At 38.7% G+C, this 18,648-nt stretch overlaps 1 protein-coding gene across 2 annotated transcripts in view; it reads right to left on the reverse strand.

Annotated features, from left to right (window-relative positions):
• Dsc3 (desmocollin 3) overlaps nucleotides 1-18,346 on the reverse strand; it is a gene marked incomplete at its 5' end in the record, with an annotated part of 38,763 nt that extends 20,417 nt beyond the window's left edge. For both annotated transcript variants that reach the window (XM_013506482.1, XM_013506510.1), the window contains 8 exon segments: nucleotides 2,170-2,355; nucleotides 3,220-3,354; nucleotides 5,875-6,041; nucleotides 7,716-7,860; nucleotides 8,655-8,810; nucleotides 14,142-14,261; nucleotides 15,584-15,783; nucleotides 18,262-18,346. In XM_013506482.1, coding sequence (XP_013361936.1) covers nucleotides 2,170-2,355; nucleotides 3,220-3,354; nucleotides 5,875-6,041; nucleotides 7,716-7,860; nucleotides 8,655-8,810; nucleotides 14,142-14,261; nucleotides 15,584-15,783; nucleotides 18,262-18,346 — 1,194 coding nt within the window.
• Between the last annotated feature and the right edge of the window lie 302 nt (nucleotides 18,347-18,648).

An 18,648-nucleotide genomic window follows, 5' to 3' on the forward strand; every position in this document is an offset into this window, starting at 1 on the left:
ATGAACTGCTATCTGGGATTAATGAGGTATGGGATGATGTAAGGGAAATGCAATTGACTATGACTACAAATTAGATTTGTCTTCCAGGGTGGATAATACAGTAATATGCTCTATTTTGGCGAACTGATGTACGTCCATCAGCCTTAGGTTGTATTATTAAGATGACTGTTGTTGTTACTGTCATTGTTATACACTGGGGGTATAACTGTTATACAGTGTTACTGTTATACACTGGGGATGATGCTTCATCCTAAAGGAGATGTGATAGGGGCTGGGGATTTAGCTCAGCGGCAAAGCGCCTGCCTGGCAAGCGCAAGGTTGTGAGTTCGGTTCCCAGTACTGGAGAAAAACCAAAAAAAAAAAAAAAAAAAAAAGGAGATGTGATCACTATGGCTGCAATTGTAGCTCAGTGGTAGAGCTCTCACCTGGCATGAATGAGGCACAGGGTTCAATACCTAGCACCATGAAAAAGAGGAGGGGCTGTGTGTGTGTGTGTGTGTGTGTGTGTGTGTGTGTGTGTGTAGGGGGGTATGGTATTAGGTAAGCTCTCTACCACTGAGCTATAATTCCAGGCTCAAATTTTTAATATAAGTGAAACTATATAATGTTTAAAAATAATGAAAATGAATGCATATAAGTTTTAATAGAGAGGAAAAGTTTTGTATTTTTATATCTTTATCTTTCACACATAACCAGACAGAAGGCAGGAAAGCATGTAATCTAATTGTTGTCCAAAGATTCAGCTCTTCAGATTCAGGGTTTTCTATGAAGCTACAAAGAGGACCCTTAACAGACAGCAGGCAATGCCAGCCCAGAAGTGCAAAGGAGTTAACCTCCAGGCAATGTAGAGCGGGTATCAAGAATGGAAGTTGACAGATAAACATCCTAGGTGCCCATCTTTGAGGAATAATGCTATGTGGTCCCTGCAGAGACTGAACAACCAATACTTCACACACGGTTAGCTTTTCCTCCTTCTGAATCTTATTTCCCCATTTTTACTCTGGCTTCTTGGATCCACTGTTCTGAATATCTACCTACACTGGAGTCCTTCCCTTGGGCTTGATTTTCTGGAAAGCTAGAAAGAAGATGGACCAATAAAGAGGGAAGATAATCAGTACTATTCTCTTCTTTCTAACTCTCAGTAATAAAGCTTCCCTTCCCCTCCCCATCGTCTTCCTCCTTCTTCTCCTTTCCTCTTCTTCCTTCTCCACCTCTTCCTCTCCCCCCTCCTCCTCCTCCAGTAGGTAGTATTTAATGTACAATTGGAGCAGGTCATATAGAATACTGAAATAGGTAGGAGTCTGACATAGAGATTCTATATTTGACTATGAACATCTGACTAGAATGTGAAAAGCCTTAGTATTTAATCCCTGAAAACTCTTACAGAAGGGACACTTACAAACAGAGAAGCTTATGTACCAAAGATGCCGCTATGTTATTATTAACAGGTAATTCTCTTTTATTCCATGAATGACCACTACACATGCCCATAGGACAAAATTTTTCTTGTTCTGGTCTAGAAAAGTAAAGTCAACTGTCCTTCTCAAACCCTATCCTTTCTTCATGGCCTGAAGCCTAGGGTGTAAATATTTAGTATATAGAATAAAGAATAAGTTTATTCACTGATGTCTGATGTGATACTGTTTCATCCTCAAAATTACCTTTAGAAGGGACAGATACAACCGAGTACATATGCTAGAGAGAGTGAGAACACTGTGGAGTCCTCAACTATATTATGCAAGGATTAAAGAGATTGGGAATACATCCTAGAAATGGTAGTCTCAAATGGACACAACCAAACTTCAAAAGAACTGTGCCTATTCTAAATAGCAGTACTGGTAGAATCAGGGCCAAAGCATGGAATCTAAGGAGAATAACCTGTACACAGTGGAAGCAAGAATTTCTAAGAATCAGAACTCTCCTTATGAAGTAAGCTGCCAATAGAGATACAGGGGTCCTTGTACATAGGAATGTTATGGGGAAAAAAGAATGTTCAAGCATCACTAGTAGAATAGGAACTCATAAATTACAGATGGGCATTAGATGGGATCAGAGCCAATTGGTTTTACTCTTTCAGCTTGTAGTGTGCACGACCTGAAATCAGTTCATTAAATCATTAGTTGATGAAAATATGTTAAGTTGTTAAATTATTAATGGATTCATTCTTACCTTCACAACACACAGAACACCTTCGTTAGTTGCTTGGTCTGTACTAATTTTGAAGTATCCATTTTCATTTCCCTTTAAAATGGTAAAATTGGCCCTCCAGTTGGCAGTGTTCACTAAATCCTTATCATCTATAGGAATTCGTAAGATTTCCATATTATATGTATTTTCCTCCACTGACGTTTCATACTGAATAAAAAGAAACTCATTAATAATTGTCTTTATATAGAAAATTTTTCTAAACAAAGTAAAATGCTTGTTTCACTCCAAAAATACTTGGTCTTACAGTTTTTAGGTGGATTATTTTAAAATCATGAATCATAAACAGTACTGTTTCATTAAATGTCATTTTGTTTAGTACTGGGGATTGAAGCCAGGTATTCAAGCTGAACTGCATCCCCTTTTTATTTTTTATTTTGAAGCAAGGTCTCACTAAGTTGTCCAGAGCTTGAAGTGTGAGATCTTTCTGCTGCAGCCCTCCAGAGTGTTGAAATTACAGGCATGCGCAAACTTGCCTGGCTCATTCATTGTTATATTTTAAATGAAAGAACTTCCCTATAAATGAAGTCTCTATTGTTATTGACCCTAAAAGAGACATAGATCATGGAAATCCTACTGTAAACAAATGAAAAAGATTTAGGCAGGCCAGGTGGAGCATGCCTATGAATCCCACACTCTGGGAGTCTGAGGCAGGAGGATCACAAGTTTGGGCTCTGCCTGGGCAACCTGGCCAGTTAACAACACCTTGTATCAAAATTAAAGGGAAAAAAGGGCTGGGGATGTAGCCCAGTGCAAGGCCCTGAGTTCAATCCCAGGTACTTCAGAAAGAGAGAGAGATGTGTATATTATTATTTTTTTTTTTTTTTGGCTCCGGGAATTGAACTCATGACCTTGCCGGACAGGCACTTGTGCCACTGAGCTATATCCCCGGCCCGAGATGTGTATATTATATAAACATAGATTTTTTAATTACAGTACATATTTCATTAATCCAGATTAAATAATGAATAAAAATAGATAAGACAGGGATAGATTCTGATATTGTATACTTACAGTATTTTGTCTAAATGTGGGTGCATTGTCATTTGAATCTTTTACTGTTATAATACAAGTGGATGTCGCCATCAAGCCAAAAAATTGACCATCCATGTCTTGAACTTTCATTATCAATGTATATCTATCTACAACCTGGAGACACAATAAATATTTAATTAACCTCAGATACTTGTTTAGATTCATAAATGAAACCCCAATTTCACACTGTTCTATTTGTGTGTACGCATGCTCTTATTTGCTTTCCCTGTGCTCATATACTCCAAGAACTTGGCAGAGAAGAACAGAGCTGAAAAGGTAGACGCAGGGTAAATCACAAAGAGATGTACTAAGAATTTAGACTGATGCCTTAATATCTAATAGGAATAAAATTATGGGAGTCATAGGGGAAGCACAAAACAATATTTGGATTTTAGAAAGAATATTCTTAAAGAGATTGAGAATAATTTGGAGTAAGCAAAAACAACCACTTACAGAGATCCTACATCTGTCTAAGACAGGTGGCTCGTACCTGAGGGAGTAGCAAAGAGGATACAGAGAAAGGTGACAGAAAAGTTACTTGGGAGTGAGAATGCAGTGGAACCTAATAGATTCCATGTTCAAGTTAAGAGAGAAAGAAGAGTTGAGTATGACCCTCAGCGGTCCTAGACGTATAGGTAGACAGGGATCTCCTCAACCAACCCAGGAAATGCAAAGCGAGAGGATCTCCCGAGGACAAGAACAATAAATAAGTTGCCAAGGAGGGGTGAAAACGTGAGTTTTGTTTTTCATATACTGAATTTCATGTATCTAACAGAAATGTAAGGAAAGAGACTGAGAGGTACCCGGACATACAGAAAGAGTAGATACACATAATGGGGAGACCGTGGCCAGAAATACCAGTCTGAGAGTCATCGATAGGTACATGGTGACTGTAATTATGGCAAGAATCAGACATGCGTGGTATGGTAAGAAAAGCTGAGGACACATGGAAGAGCAGCACTTGAAGCATAGGAAAAAAGATTAAGCAAAGCATATTTTAAAAGATCAGACAATCAAGAGGAGGACCAGAAATCCAAGAGAAAGAAGTATTCTCATAAGTGCAAATAATAGGCAAGAACATGAGGTAACTGCTGGATTTGGCAAGAGAAAGTCACCGCTGACTTCTGTTCATGGTGTGGTGATGGTAAATGTAGTCATTAGTCTGTGAAAACAATCACCATTGTAGCTTTTTGTTTTCTTTTTGATTTAGTCTTCTTCTGCCACCTTTTCTTCCTGCCCTGTCACCCTTTACACCTTCCTTCTGTCTACATTTTACTTGGTCTCCCTTTCATATTATATATGTTGTAACACTAACATTCCCAGCCATTCCCACAGACTTCAAGACCGACACTGTGGTGGTTTTCTTCACCTAAATTAACTACTGTTTTTCCTCTGTGTTCCTTTCTTTATTTTGGGTTGTTTTCTAACACTCGTTCCATGACTGTTCCATTAGGTATTTTTTTTCCACCAAGCAAACAGACCTGACTTTGGCCTCAGAACATGTAACATGCAAGTCTCGCAATCTCAAATTATTTATTTTTAATCTGTTACAAGTGGGGGAAATATCTGTTTTTACTTGAGTACCATGTCTTCTGTACATTCTCCAAAGATATGAAGACATTCATACAGTCCCCTTCAAACCTTCCCATTTGTTGGCTTTATTATGTGTTTTATCACATAAATACGCTGATCCTACAAAAGTTAAAACAATAATAACTAAAACCCCTGTACTAGTTTTGATTCCTTTTTTGGATATTTTCACCATCCTTTCCTTTTTCCCTTGACATCAAATTCCATTAATCTCTTTATATCTTTCCCAACAGGCTAACCTTTCTATTTATATTATGCTAATTGTAGGGGGCACTGCAGTGTTCTAATAAAGCTATTTTGCATGTATGAAATTGACTCATCTGCCTCAGTTAATAATGTAGAACCATGAGTTAAATGTAGACTGGTAAAATAGGCAGAGAAACAATGACAACAAAATATTAGAAGATTCTGTGGAATAATATCACTTGGGTGAATCAATCAGTCTTTCCAACCATAACATTTCTCCTCTCTAGATTGGCTATAGCACCTATAGGGTCAAAGAATAAAATTATAAAATTATAAAATTCAAAGAAAATGATGAATAAAAAATTTGAACACAAATTACTAGATATATGACAATCTGCTATTACTATCTTCCAAATAGTGTTACAGTTTTTTAATAATTCATCAATTGTAATGCAACTAATCATTTTCTAATAAAAAGTGTGTATATATAACTGAATAAAGATCAAGTATGATATACCCTTATGGAACAAGCAAAAGTTACTGTTCTACATGAGAACTGAAACCTTTACTGAGCTGAAGCCAACCAGCCTCACACAAGAACTGAAGTAAAATAATAATAATAATATTCATAAGAAATATTTTTCTAACCCTTCCTACACACTGATTGAGCTGCATTTCTAGTCTTTATGGCTCCACTGAGATAAGGAAATAGAAATAATGTAAAAAAAATTCCAGGAGCTCTTATTGTTTTATGCTTTATGTAAAATAGGAAATTTTTAATCCATAATATAGCAAATTATAGTACATTGGGCCATGGGAGCTCAACCCCCAAGCAATGTTTCACCGAGCGGAAGTTACCTCTCTGTCCAGATAATGAGAGACCGTGGTGATGACACCCGTGTTGGGATGCACGGAAAAGAGACCAGGGGATCTCGGTGTCTGCTCCAAAATGCTGTACTTCAAGCGTGTGTGCATCGTGTCTGGTTCATCTCGATCTGTGGCACAAACCACACCCACTGTAGTTCCTATCCATTAAAAAAAAAAAAAAAAAAAAAAAGATATTTCAATCTCCAGAATTGCAAGGCATATTTAGCTCTATCTGTACTTTGCAAATTTCAGCGACGATGGTAGAAAAATTGCATTTCTTACCGGAGAGATTGCATCTTTAGATAGGCTTGCTGAAGATGCCCTCAGATGTATAATACAAAACATTTTGACACTGAGAATCAAGGTACACTTGTATTTTGCTCACAGTTAAAATTTTAATAGTAAATCATTAAAAAATTAATTAATGACAATTGAGAATAATTTCAATATACGTTCCTACACATTGCAATGATAAATCTAGCGTAAGGGATAAGAAATTCAGAATTCTTTTTAAGTTGGATTTTCGATTAATAGCTAAGTCAAGAACACTTTGGGATACAGTTGTACAGATGGCCAAGTAGACCTTTAGTAGCTCAGTCTTTACCTCTCCTTTCTATGATCTTTTACTTTTCCTTTCTTTTCTTTCTACTTTTGCTGTGTTCTGATGTGATTTATTGTCCTTTAGCAGCTGAGTATTGCAGCCTTCACTGGTCCGAACCTAGGCATGTAATGTGCTGCAAGTCCCTAGAGACAATGGGGGCATCAATGATTTGCCCTTCACTCTTCCCTGGTAGTACCGAAGAACACAAAATCCTCAAGAAAAAACTCTGAGACAAGTTACCCCCTCTTTGAAAAAGAAAGAATGGGACAGTCAAAGAATTCTGAATCTAGAAATTGTATAGGTAGGTCATCATTGTAATTAACTCTTTCTACAAATAAGACAATGCAGTGACTTCTGTAAGATCCCACAGTGAAGCAATAAGAGAACCTGCATGAAAAGCAGGTTTTCTAAACTCCAAACCTATCATTTTTCTTTTTTTAGACCTGTAAAGAGGTTATTGTTGGAAACACCAAGTTGTCAAAGTGAAATGAAAACTGGAGAAGTGGATATAAAAACGCAGCGAAGATCTAAGTAACTCCTAAAAACCTTCATGGGAAAGTTAGCAACATCATCTTTTGTGATTGAGTCTACAGACTTTCCACTTTATTGCTGGTGCTTAATCTGCACATTGCCAAGTCTCAGAAAACATTGCGAATGCCATACTTCAGAGCCAAGTAAACTGAAATACTTCAGTTGTCCACATGGGAGAAGTGTTTAGGAGTTTCATGCATGTCTCTAAAGTTATTCTAGGATTTATTCTACACACATAGTGAAATAGTAGTTTTACAAAAAGAGGCAATATGAAAAAGAGGTTAAAAAACTATAACCTCAGTGGGCACCATTAAATACCTCTCCAAGTAAAACTTCACTAAAATTCTTGTACTGCTTCGTAGTTTCACTGTTCATTTGACACTGCATGTTATCTCCTGGAGGTGAGAAGCATGATAAACCCACATAATGAGAAAATGAAATGAACTACATAAACAGAAGAGGGTACGAAGCTTCAGTGACCATTAACTACCACCACAGATAATTAGTATCATACTGGCAATGCCAAAAATTCCTGCAATACTATAGATGGTACATGTTGATAAGAATTGATGGGAGTAAATGTTTTCTAATAAGTGGACACCAGGCCAGTATTATCTCAGGAGGACTTGGCCATGAGTATAAAAATATCAACGTCTCAAAGCAATGTATACAAATGTATTTAATCTATGAATAGCCTTACCAAGTCTACTACTTTCTGGAACCTCAAAGTTATAAATTGCTTCTGTGAAAACAGGATGGTTGTCATTTTCATCCTCTACTCTGATGGTCAGTGGAAGAGGTAAATCTGCTGAATACCCATCAGTAGTGGATGCATAGGCAATCAACTGCAAAACAGGCAAAAGCAACCTCAATTAATACCCAGTTACAGCAAAAAGAAGACAAGATGCTCTACTATTTCCCCACCGCTGATGAATCCAAGGCAGTATAAGGTCAAATGGAATGTATTTCTCTTCAGCATATAAGGACAATGCTGTTGAACATTTGCTAACCAAAATGAGAGACAACAGAAATATCAGTCCCATTTGCTTACCCTGCCTCTCTTCTCTGTCTTAGAAACAGAATCTTTCTCGACTATATAGAGACTCATTTCCCCGAACCACAGAGAAAGCACATGGTACCACCAAATTTGCTATATTACAGTGAAAGCTGTCAGAGTAATTCCCTACTGACTATAAACTCAAGCATAGCAAAATGCTGGCTTACTTGCCCCTTTGGGCTCAGTCTCCCACTTTTATTTACTTATCAGAAAATCACACATGTTGAAAGACCAGAAAACGTACAGCAGTAGAGAAAGAGGGTCCTGTCACTTAAGTCTGGACATACCCTGGAGTAGTAGTGAGTAGAGACAGAGAAAGTATCTCCTAAGCAAAGCCATTTTCTTAAAAATGTTCTGGAATTTACATTCAACACTAAACCACTTTGCTTCATTTTACACTTACCTAACAAAAGTTGAGCTAAGGAACTGAGCAAGCATTCCAAATTATCACAAGTCCATTTTCTTTTAACTTTAAGATATCCTCTAAGCATAGAGTGCAGGAAGATGGAAAATAGATGAAATGAGTATAAGAAGAAAGACGGTTTAATAATTCAAAGTCACGTTTATCCACAAAACTCTTACATCAAAAACATCATATTCCTCACGATCCACTGGCCGAGTACAATACAGATTCCCAGTGTCTCTTTCTATGAAAAACAAATTTAAAGGTTCTTGGTCAACACCACGTCCACTTATTGAGTAGAAGACGGTATAGTTCTGGGCTGCATCAGACTGAACCTAGAAAGAAAAATATACATGCAACAATGTTAAAATTCAATTCAGTGAAAATGCTCTTTTAAAAAAAATTCAGTTTTTTATTTAAAGAGGAAAATTTCAACAGAATAAAACAATAATATCCACTGTTAACAAAAATGAGGCAGAGGGGGCTGGGGATTTAGCTCAGTGGCACAGTGCCTGCCTGGCAAGTGCAAGGTTGTGAGTTCGATTCCTGGTACCAGAAAAAAAAACAAAAACCAAAAAAAAAAAAAAAATGAGACAGAAACTCTTACAATGGTGAGGGGAAGGCCAATTAGAGTGCAATTTGGGGAGGACTAACAAAAAATAGGTGATGGGAAAGGACAGGGAAAGCTCTTCCTGGGGAAGAGGAAACAGGAAGTGCAAGGAAACTTCCTAGAGAAACAGGAAAAACAAGGGAATCAGGTGAGAAGAGTGCTTGGGGTCTTCCAAGAGCCACAAGGAGACCACTGTTCTTGGAGCACAAAGAACCAGGAAGAAAGTGAGGGATGAAGGAGTAAAGAGGACATATGGGCCATGTCGTATACGTGATTCGAGGGCTGTGCTTTTCTGGGAAAAAAATGGAGATGGAAAGCCAGTAGAGAATTTAGACAAGGGTACCATCAGCCGAGGTTTTTCATTTCAAACTCTTTAAGTGAGTAGATGCAAATAAATATTGTATCTACTCAAAGTAATGATATGTATGTATATACATATACATGATCTGTGTACATATATATGCATCATTTAATGATTATCCTAATCAAGTCAATTAACACAAGCCATCATATGCTAGATTTCTGGAAATTGTTCATTTTATAGCTGAAAGTTTGATCATTTGGTTAACATCTCTTCTTTCCTCCATCTCCTAAGGACTGGTAACAACCATGTTATTGTTTCTATGCTTAAACTCTTAGATTCCACACATAAGTGATATTATACAGTATTTATCTTTCTGTGTATGATTTATTTCGCTGATTGTAAAGTTCTCCAGCTTCATCCATGTTGTTGAAAATGACAAGAATTCTGTTTTGTTAGTGTATGTATGCGTATACATGTATTCATGTGAGACAGAGAAGAGAGCGAGCGTGAGAGAAGAGAGAGGGAGACTGACTTTAAGCATTTATCTACCAACGGGCACCTCAGTAGTTTCCATATCTTAACTACTATGAACAGTACTACAATAAAATAGGCATCCAGATGTCTCCATGACAACTAATTTAATTTCCTTTGAATATACAGACATTCCTCACTTAAACACCTGTTTAAGGACTGTTCAGATTTAAGAACAAGGTGTGCTTCTCAAACTCAGGCTCCATCACTGAGACTTACAACCCACATTTGAACTTATGATGCAGGAATGTGAGCGGCAGGAATGTGAGCAGCAGCGCTGGGTCACGGTGACTTTTACTGCATGTTGGGTTATTTTTACCGATTATACTGTACAGTACATAGTTTTATATTCTGTTATACATTACAGTACTACATATAAGAGTCATCCAAATAAAAGCAAAGTCATCAAATTAGGAATTTCCTTTGACCATTGCTTTGCTCTGAATATTGTAATGTACATAAAATTCCTCAATTAGTGACCAGTTCAATTAACCTAGTTGCAAGACTAGTAACTTGGTCATTCAATGAGGAATGTCTGTACATCCAGCAGTAGAATTGCTGAATCATATGGTAGTTCTATCTTTAATATTTTTTAAGAACTCTGTACTGTTTTCCATAATGGAGTACCAATTGATATTCCTACCACCAGTATACAAGGACTCCATTTTCTTCACATGGTTGCCAACACTTATGTCTTGTCTTTTTTGATAGTAGCTGTAACAGTTGATACATTGTGTCAACTTGAGTTTACAAATTTAACCAAGTGACTCAGCAGAGGGCCCCGGTCCTTACTTTGGAAACATCCTGAGCTTGTGGAAGAGGAGGGCCCTGAGATGGTGTAGGTGGGTACCCAGCATACAGTATAAGGGAGGGAAAGAGGCTTGCTCTTCCCCTGTTTGCTCTTGCTGCTTTTGCTGTCTGCTGCTGCCTTGAAATGTTGCCCCTGTGTCAGGCTACCCTGCCTTAGAGCCAGCTGATGACCGACTGAAACCTCCACACACTGTGAGCTAAATAAACCTTTCCTTCCTTAATTTTAGGTGTCAGGTATTTTGCTTCAGCAACCAAAGAAAAGTAACCAAGATAATAGCCTTCCTAACAGGTATGAAGTGATATATCTCATTTGGTTTTTACTTGCAATGATTAGTGATAACACACATCTTTTCGTATACCTGTTGGCCATTTGCATGTTTTTTTTAGGAAAAAGTCCACTATTAAGTTCCCTTGTCCATTCATTCATCTGATTATTTATTTGTTGCTATTGAGTTAGGCAAGTTCTTTATTTTGAACATTAACCCCTTACCAGATATATGGTTTACAATTTTATTTTCATTATATAAGCTGACTTTTAAAAAATACTGTAGTTTGCATATATAGAGTCTTTTTATATTTTAAAAAAGCAATACTTGAAGTTTTAAAAGGGCAAGATTTCAATCCATTCTTAACAAAAATTTCCCTTGTGTAAGGAAAAGAACAGGGAGACTATTTAGAAAGTCACTGCACACACTGAGGGGAGGGACGGTAACTCATTAGACTAATCTGGTAGCAGGCAGAAGGGTGAGCGATGTTGATTCTGATACAATTTAAAGACTGAGCCAAAGGCTTTTCTAGTGGCTGGATGTGTGGTGAAAGATAGAAGTCAAGGATGATGCTATATTGGAGGGTCCTGGCATACACTCATACCTATTCTGTGCCTATCTTCTTTGGTATTAGAATGTGTAGCTGACTGCAAAGATGCCTGAAAGAAAAGTATGTTTGTGTCCCTTGCAATTAGGCATGATTTCACTAAAAATCCAGAAGGTGGGGAGTGAGCAAAAATGATGTAAATAATAATGATAAAATGAATAATATAAATAAAAATAAATAGCTGAACAGAATCCAGGTTGTGCTCTAGAAAGCAAAGGAGTATGTTCTCCCTTTTGAACACTGTGGTGAGTCACAACAGTAGGGGCCAAATTAAAATATAAAAAACCAGGGGCTGGGGATTTAGCTCAGCGGCAAAAGCGCCTGCCTGGCAAGTGCAAGGTCGTGAGTTCGGTTCCCGGTACCGGAGAAAAACCAAAAAAAATAAAAAAATAAAAAATAAAAATAAAAAACCTGATCCCTGGTGTTTTTTCATATTAAAACTTGTTACAGTACCTCACTTTCACAGAACAGCAATAAGGGAGGGTCTCACTTAAGCCAAAGTTATTTAGGATCTTAGTAAAACATAGATATACTAATATCCTGTAATAACCAGAAATTAAAAGCTCAACTGTGAGAATAACTGGACACAGCAAGTGGGACTCAACATGGATGTCTTATTCCTCTATGTCCTTCACAGTCTACATGCTAGAATGATTCAAACAAAACCAAGCCCAAAAGGCAAATGTTCTAGAATCTTCTTCTCTGACTTTTTATTAGTGTATATTTGCAATATATAATAAGTATATTCTCTATGGGGAGTATGCATATACATATCACATCTTAACCCTTTTTACCCCACTTCCTCCTTCCTCCCCTTTCACCCCATCCTTAGATCCCTTCCTGTCTCTAAAAGGTCTTCCTTCCTATTTCCTAGTATGTATCCAGGATCTCTTGAAACCAGAGTTCAGGATATATATATACAGACAGCCAAATGTGTTTGCACAAGATTTGGAAGTCGTAAGTGAGCAAATGTCTCACTTGGAGGGCTCTTCTGTCTGGCTGCCAACAATTTTGCTGGCATTTGTTCCTTTTCTCTTGTTCTGGGTTGGGCTGGGTGGGGTTGGGTTGGCTTGAGTTGGGTAGCAGCAAAAGTTCTAATAGTTACTCACCAGCCTTGTAGGTGATGAGAGACAGGGACTGGGTCAGTGTTTTTTCTGGCACTGGCTGGAACAATTGAGAGGCTGATGTAAAGTTGCAGGAGGAGGTGCAGCTCTTACTGTGGTGTTTTCCTGTCTGTGGCAGCGGTACCTTGGTTTGGCACCCCTGTTTACCATGGAGAAAGCACTATGTCCCCTGGCCATGGGTTCTGTGGTGCAGCTAGCTTGCAGTTTGTTCCTAAAAAGTTCATACTAAAGTTTGTTTCTTCAACCTCCCAACAAGTCTGTGAACTATTTGATAGGCTGTAATAAATCTGTATCAGTGAGCTACATGGAGAGAACTATTCTCTGCACTAACAGAACCTTAGGAAACATGCAAACGGCCAAATAACTAGAAGCAGTGAAGAGCTGCTGAGGTGGAAGGGCACTGTTTAGAAGAAAAGCACAGCATTTGATTTGTGTATATAAGTCTGAAATGCCTGTTAAACTTTCATGTGGAGATACCAACTAAGAAGTCTGGGTTGGAATTATGATGTCTCAAATATTCAATGGGAAAATGTTCTTAGACCAATCAGGTAGGATAAGATTGATGAACAGTACATATAAATAAGCAAGAAATGAGGTTCAAAGACTGAGCTCTGGACTTCTCCGAAGTTTAGAGACTGAGGGAGGAATGACCAAAAAAAAAAAAAAAATTGTGTGACTAGTGAAGAAAATGGAGAACTGAGTAAACAGTTTCCAAGGAACCAGGCAAGGAAGGTATTTAAGGAAGAGGGAAAAGCCAAACATGTCAGATGTACATAAGCCGAAGCAATGAATGCTGAGAGTCAGTAATTGATTTAGCAATGATAATGGCTAAGATTACACGTGACCAGTGCAAATTTGATAATCAGAAGTCATTTCTTAATGTACCTCTTTAGTAGTCAAGCTACAACATTTATGAAGCAATTATACGGGCCAAGTAGTACTGGACAGAATACCAAACAAGTAATAGAAAGCTTTCATCATCAATATTAAGCAGTATCCACTGTAACAAAAATTTAAGAAGAAAAAAGCAAACATAGGGATGTTTCTCTCGTAACACTCCTACTGAGGACCATCATTGCCTATTCCTACTTCCTTCGCAAAGCCAAGGACCCATACGCAAGGAAGGGCTGGGACTAAGTTTACTTCCATCTTTAGTACCCACAGCAATGTCGACCACAGAATACACTAGGTGCTCCACAACTGTGTGCAAAATGAAAGAATAACAAATAATAATCATTCAACGGCTGGAGAGTCATCTCGTGTCACTAGCATCTTAGCAGTTTTCTTTTTCACGTTTTAGTCTTTCATTGCACTTCATGACCATCCTCAGCCAGATCTGTTTGTCAGATACTTAACCTGAGAAAAGCAAACCCCTAGAAATAAAGCACTCCAATCAGAAGGAATGTCAACCTACCTGTTGAAGAAACAAAGGGAAGGGGCCCAAGGAATTCTCTTGCATTGAACAAGGAATGGGTGCCCATCTCCTCTTGGATCTCCTGAGGACAGTTTCTTTAGTGTGTCTTTTCTTCAATATCTAGGTTCAGAGAAAGAAAAAATGAATAGAAGCATCACAGCCTTCTTTGTTATAAAATAGTGGGCAACCAACATCTTTCCAGCAGCGCAGTCTTCCCATGCTGAGACTAAAAATGGTTCATAAAGTCTTTTGGGATTGGAGAGGCAGAAAGGATTTTAAACATCTCATAAGCTAGAGGATTTTCTTTTCTATACCTCCCAACACTGACCGTGTTCTCAGGTTAGGAAAATCATCACTGTACTCTTAGCTCGTCTTACTCTGCTCCAGATAGAGATAGAGAATGCTTTTCACTGAAACAATCTCTACAAGGCATTTACCTCTTCTTTCTGTGAGAACCTCACACTCTCAGGTGAACCAGAGGCAGGAAACGCACGTCTTTCCTGGCCTGCGTTACCTGCACTGTGCAATATGGCAGCTGCTGGCCACCACTGATCATATGATTATTTATGTTAACTATAATTAAATGAAATGAAAAGTTTTACCTTTCAGTTGTACTAGTCACTAGGCAAGTATTCAGTACACATTAGTATTGGGCCACCACACAAAACAGTGCAGGTTACAGAACATCTCTGTCATTACAAAAAGTTATGTCAGACTTTTTTAGTGACAGCCATTTTGTTTCATGATATAACAAGGAAGAAATGTGATTTGATAATTAATTAAGAGATAACTTTATTAAATACTTCATAAAATGCTACACAGTCATTTTAAATTAGTTTTATCATCAGTACAGTTAATATAGATTAGGTATAATCCAATGTAAACCTTTTTTCATTTTGTGACTTTTTCATAATGGCATTCCTCATGATCAACAGTTTACATTAACAAAAAATCCTAAACATTAAAGAATAGCTACCACATGACTCTGGCACACAAAAGCCATTAACTAGAATCAGAGACAGAAGAAACCTTCACGGAGGAGGTACCATTTGAATTTCACAAAGTAAAAACAAAGCAAATGTTTCACTAGAGTTTAAAAAGAGAGGAAGAGAGGAAGAAAGAGGGAGAAATGGGAAGAGAGAGAGAAGGAGGGGAAGGGAAAGTAATGAAGGAAGAGGAGGGGAAAGGGGGAGGGGAAGGGAGGAGAAAGGGAAGGGGAGGGGAGGAAAGGCAAGGGGAGGAAGGAGAGGGGAGGGGATGGAAGAGAAGGGAAGGGAAAGAGGAGAGGAAGGGAAGGGAAGGAGGAGAGCAAGGGAAGGGAAGGAGGAGAGCAAGGGAAGGGAAGGCCCATTCTCAAGGATCCTTTGATCCTCTTTGCAATTTTTATGAAGAGTATTTTAATGAAAGAAAATGCCTGAAAATATTCAGTACCCTCTGAATACCTTCTTCTGATGTTCCAGGACCACAGTTAGCTCCTTCTGTGTCTCTGTCTCCGTATCACAAAGCCATACGGAGAATGCGCGCTTCTCATCAGACAGCACAACAGCCCTGGCTGTGTACACTGACCCATCCTGCAGCACTCTGAAGTTGGGGTCACGTGACTGGATGAGGTTTGCAGACCCGAAGCACTCTTTCCAATTAACTGCAGGTAAAAGTTTCCCAGTTGTTAGGTGGAAACATGTAGAGAAAGGGGAAAAAAAGTCAAAATGATTTAAACAAACTTCTTCAAAACTGTGATGTGAAATAATATATACCAATAACTTCATTTACCAAATATCTTAACCAGTTCTTTCACATTATTTTTAAGAGATGATTTCCTTTCAGTTAAATAATGATAACTATTGATTGTATATTTTTATCCAAGAAGGTGTTTTATACTTTCATGTGCTTCTAGTAGGCTTAAGAAGGTGATCTTCCCATTACAGGCATTACAGTCATGACAAAGTTAGACTACACACCCCCACACACCTGAATAAACACACAGAGAAGTTTTCCTTAACAATACTCTCTGAGTTTGTCTTCCACCAGAAGTTACACAGGGGGACGCAAAGAACAATGAAGGGAATGAATCAGGCAAGCAGTGAAGAAAAGTTGATCTGTGAATTCTTCCCACTGGCCCTTTTCTGTACACTTTCTCCCCACAGATTTAAGATACTGTGTGCGTCCCTAGCCTTGCAGGACCCCCACTGAAGACCCCCACTGAAGACCTCTGTACGAGGTCTTCCCTCTTTAGGAAGTTTGTTCTCTAGTAAAAGGTAATTTTTTTAAGTATCAAAATATGCCATTTGCTAGCAAGGCGCACCTATCTGAATCTCATAAGAAGAACCCGCAATGCAAACGCAGTGACTATGCCAGAGCTGCCAACAAACTCAGGGCGAAGCCAGCCTTTGGGGAAGCTCAAAAGACGTCTGAGAGCTCAGAATCGGAACTTAGAGAGGAAACTATGACCCCGCGCTGGCAAGGCCCAGGGTGCAGGCTGAGCTGCTGCGTCTGCCCGGGACCAGTGGCTAGCATCACTTCCGGGACCAGTGGCTAGCATCACTTCCGGGACCAGTGGCTAGCATCACTTCCGGGACCAGTGGCTAGCATCACTTCCCACCGCCGATAAGGTCAAAAGCCCCAGCAACTCTTGCGAGCTGGAGGCAGTAGGGACTTCAGACACAAGGCAGGGAAGCAAAACTTTTAAGTATATTGGATCTTACAAATATCTTAAAATAATGGCTTTGGGAAAGCAGGCTGGATCCCTGGGTCGAGCCAGTGCTGAGATCTGCAATTGCCCAGAGCCCCCTACAGGCCTGTCTCTGTGTTGGAAAGAGATGACTCTAGGAGGTTTTCATTTCTCACCATCTATCTCTCCACAACCAAAGGTTGCTTCTGTAGATGTCCAAAGGCAGATTCGGAAAGCAGGGAAGCCGGGGAGAAAGTGGCTGGGCCTTGGGAGCCCATAGGCTTATCAGGGAGGCAGAGAGGATGAGGAGCCAAGAGGAAAGATCTGAAAACTGCATGGAAAACAGGAGCAGGAAACACAGAGGAATCAGAGAGGAGAGGCCTCTGGAGGGAGGTTCACCAGGAAAGATGTTCCCGGTTTCCCTGTATGCCTTTTAATACAATCGCACCCTTACCAATGACCTTACAATACCCAAACTGCTCGTTATTAAATTCTTTTCGCCAGAAAATAAACTAACAGAAGATGTTTTCCACCCTATTCTTCACCTATGTACTTTGTCAGAAAACACACTGATAATACTCAAATAATCATCTCTCCAAGGATTCATATGTTACACGTGGATGGCGCTATCGTTTTAATCCAGATCTGTCATATGTGGAGCTGTTTAGCCAAAAAGACGTGAACATTTTTAGGATAATGATATATTTCCTTCATCTGCATAGTGAATTTTGCAAATCATAATTTCTAGTCTAACCCCTACAAAAGCACTTGTGATCTCTCTTTACATCCCTTCATTTTAATTCTCCACAGGAATTACAGTGTCTTTGTTTAGTAAAAGTAGCCAAGGCACTTTGACCGGAATGGGGCACTTTGTTGAGAAGGTAAATCTGGTATCTTTGGGATAAACTCTACTCCTTGGTGGAAAAAATGATGATGCTTTCCCCCAATATTCTCTGCACCTCCACGGAAAGCCCACCTGGGCAGAGCGCTCCCGCTGTCGGGAAGGTCTAAGTTTCCACACAGTGCCCAGAGTGCTGAGTGAGTTCAGAGTTTGAATGCAATGCCTCACCTTCCTGTGGTCCTTCATGCAGCTCCAGCACTGATACAAGTACTGCTCTGACTTGCTCAGCTCTCTGTCTATTCTTCCCTAATGACTGCAGCACTACAGTAATAAGAGTGCTACACGTTATAGGTAATGATTTGTATAATTTTTAAACTGTTAAAATGTAAATGACTATGAAAATGCCATGTTTTAGAACATTTGCACTAGAATCAACTACAAAATTCAACAGAGGTATAAAGAGCAAAAAGCACATATTCAAAATAATCCTGCATTGTTTCTACTTCTAAGTAGATTCAAGCCAGCTCTAGAAGGCACACATTGTAGATCATACCAGGCAAGCTAAATTTATGCTAAACTAAACGGAAAAGGGCTATGATGAAATTTCTCACCTCTGCCAATCAGTTTGTCTGCCTCTAGTTTAGAAGGCACATTTAACATCACATTCTTACAGGCTTCACCAGCAAAACTGAAGACCTAGAATTTAAAGAAAGATCACATTGATACAATAAAAAATAAAGAACAAAAACTATGTGATCATCTTAATAGATGCAGACAAATAATTAACAAATTCTAACCCCATTTATGACTAAGTCCAGATTTGAAAGGAAGAAGTAAAAATGTCTCTATTCACATATAACATAATCTTTTATGTAGAAAATCCTAAGGAATCCACTAAAAGAACTACCCAAACAAATCAGTCCAGCAAAACTACAAGAAATAAGACAAACATACAAAAAAAAAAAAAAAAAAAAGATTGTATCCCTGTACATCTGCAA

The sequence above is a fragment of the Chinchilla lanigera genome, unplaced genomic scaffold (genome assembly GCF_000276665.1).
Source record: "Chinchilla lanigera isolate Chin_1 unplaced genomic scaffold, ChiLan1.0 scaffold00001, whole genome shotgun sequence".
Classification (NCBI taxonomy): domain Eukaryota; kingdom Metazoa; phylum Chordata; class Mammalia; order Rodentia; family Chinchillidae; genus Chinchilla; species Chinchilla lanigera.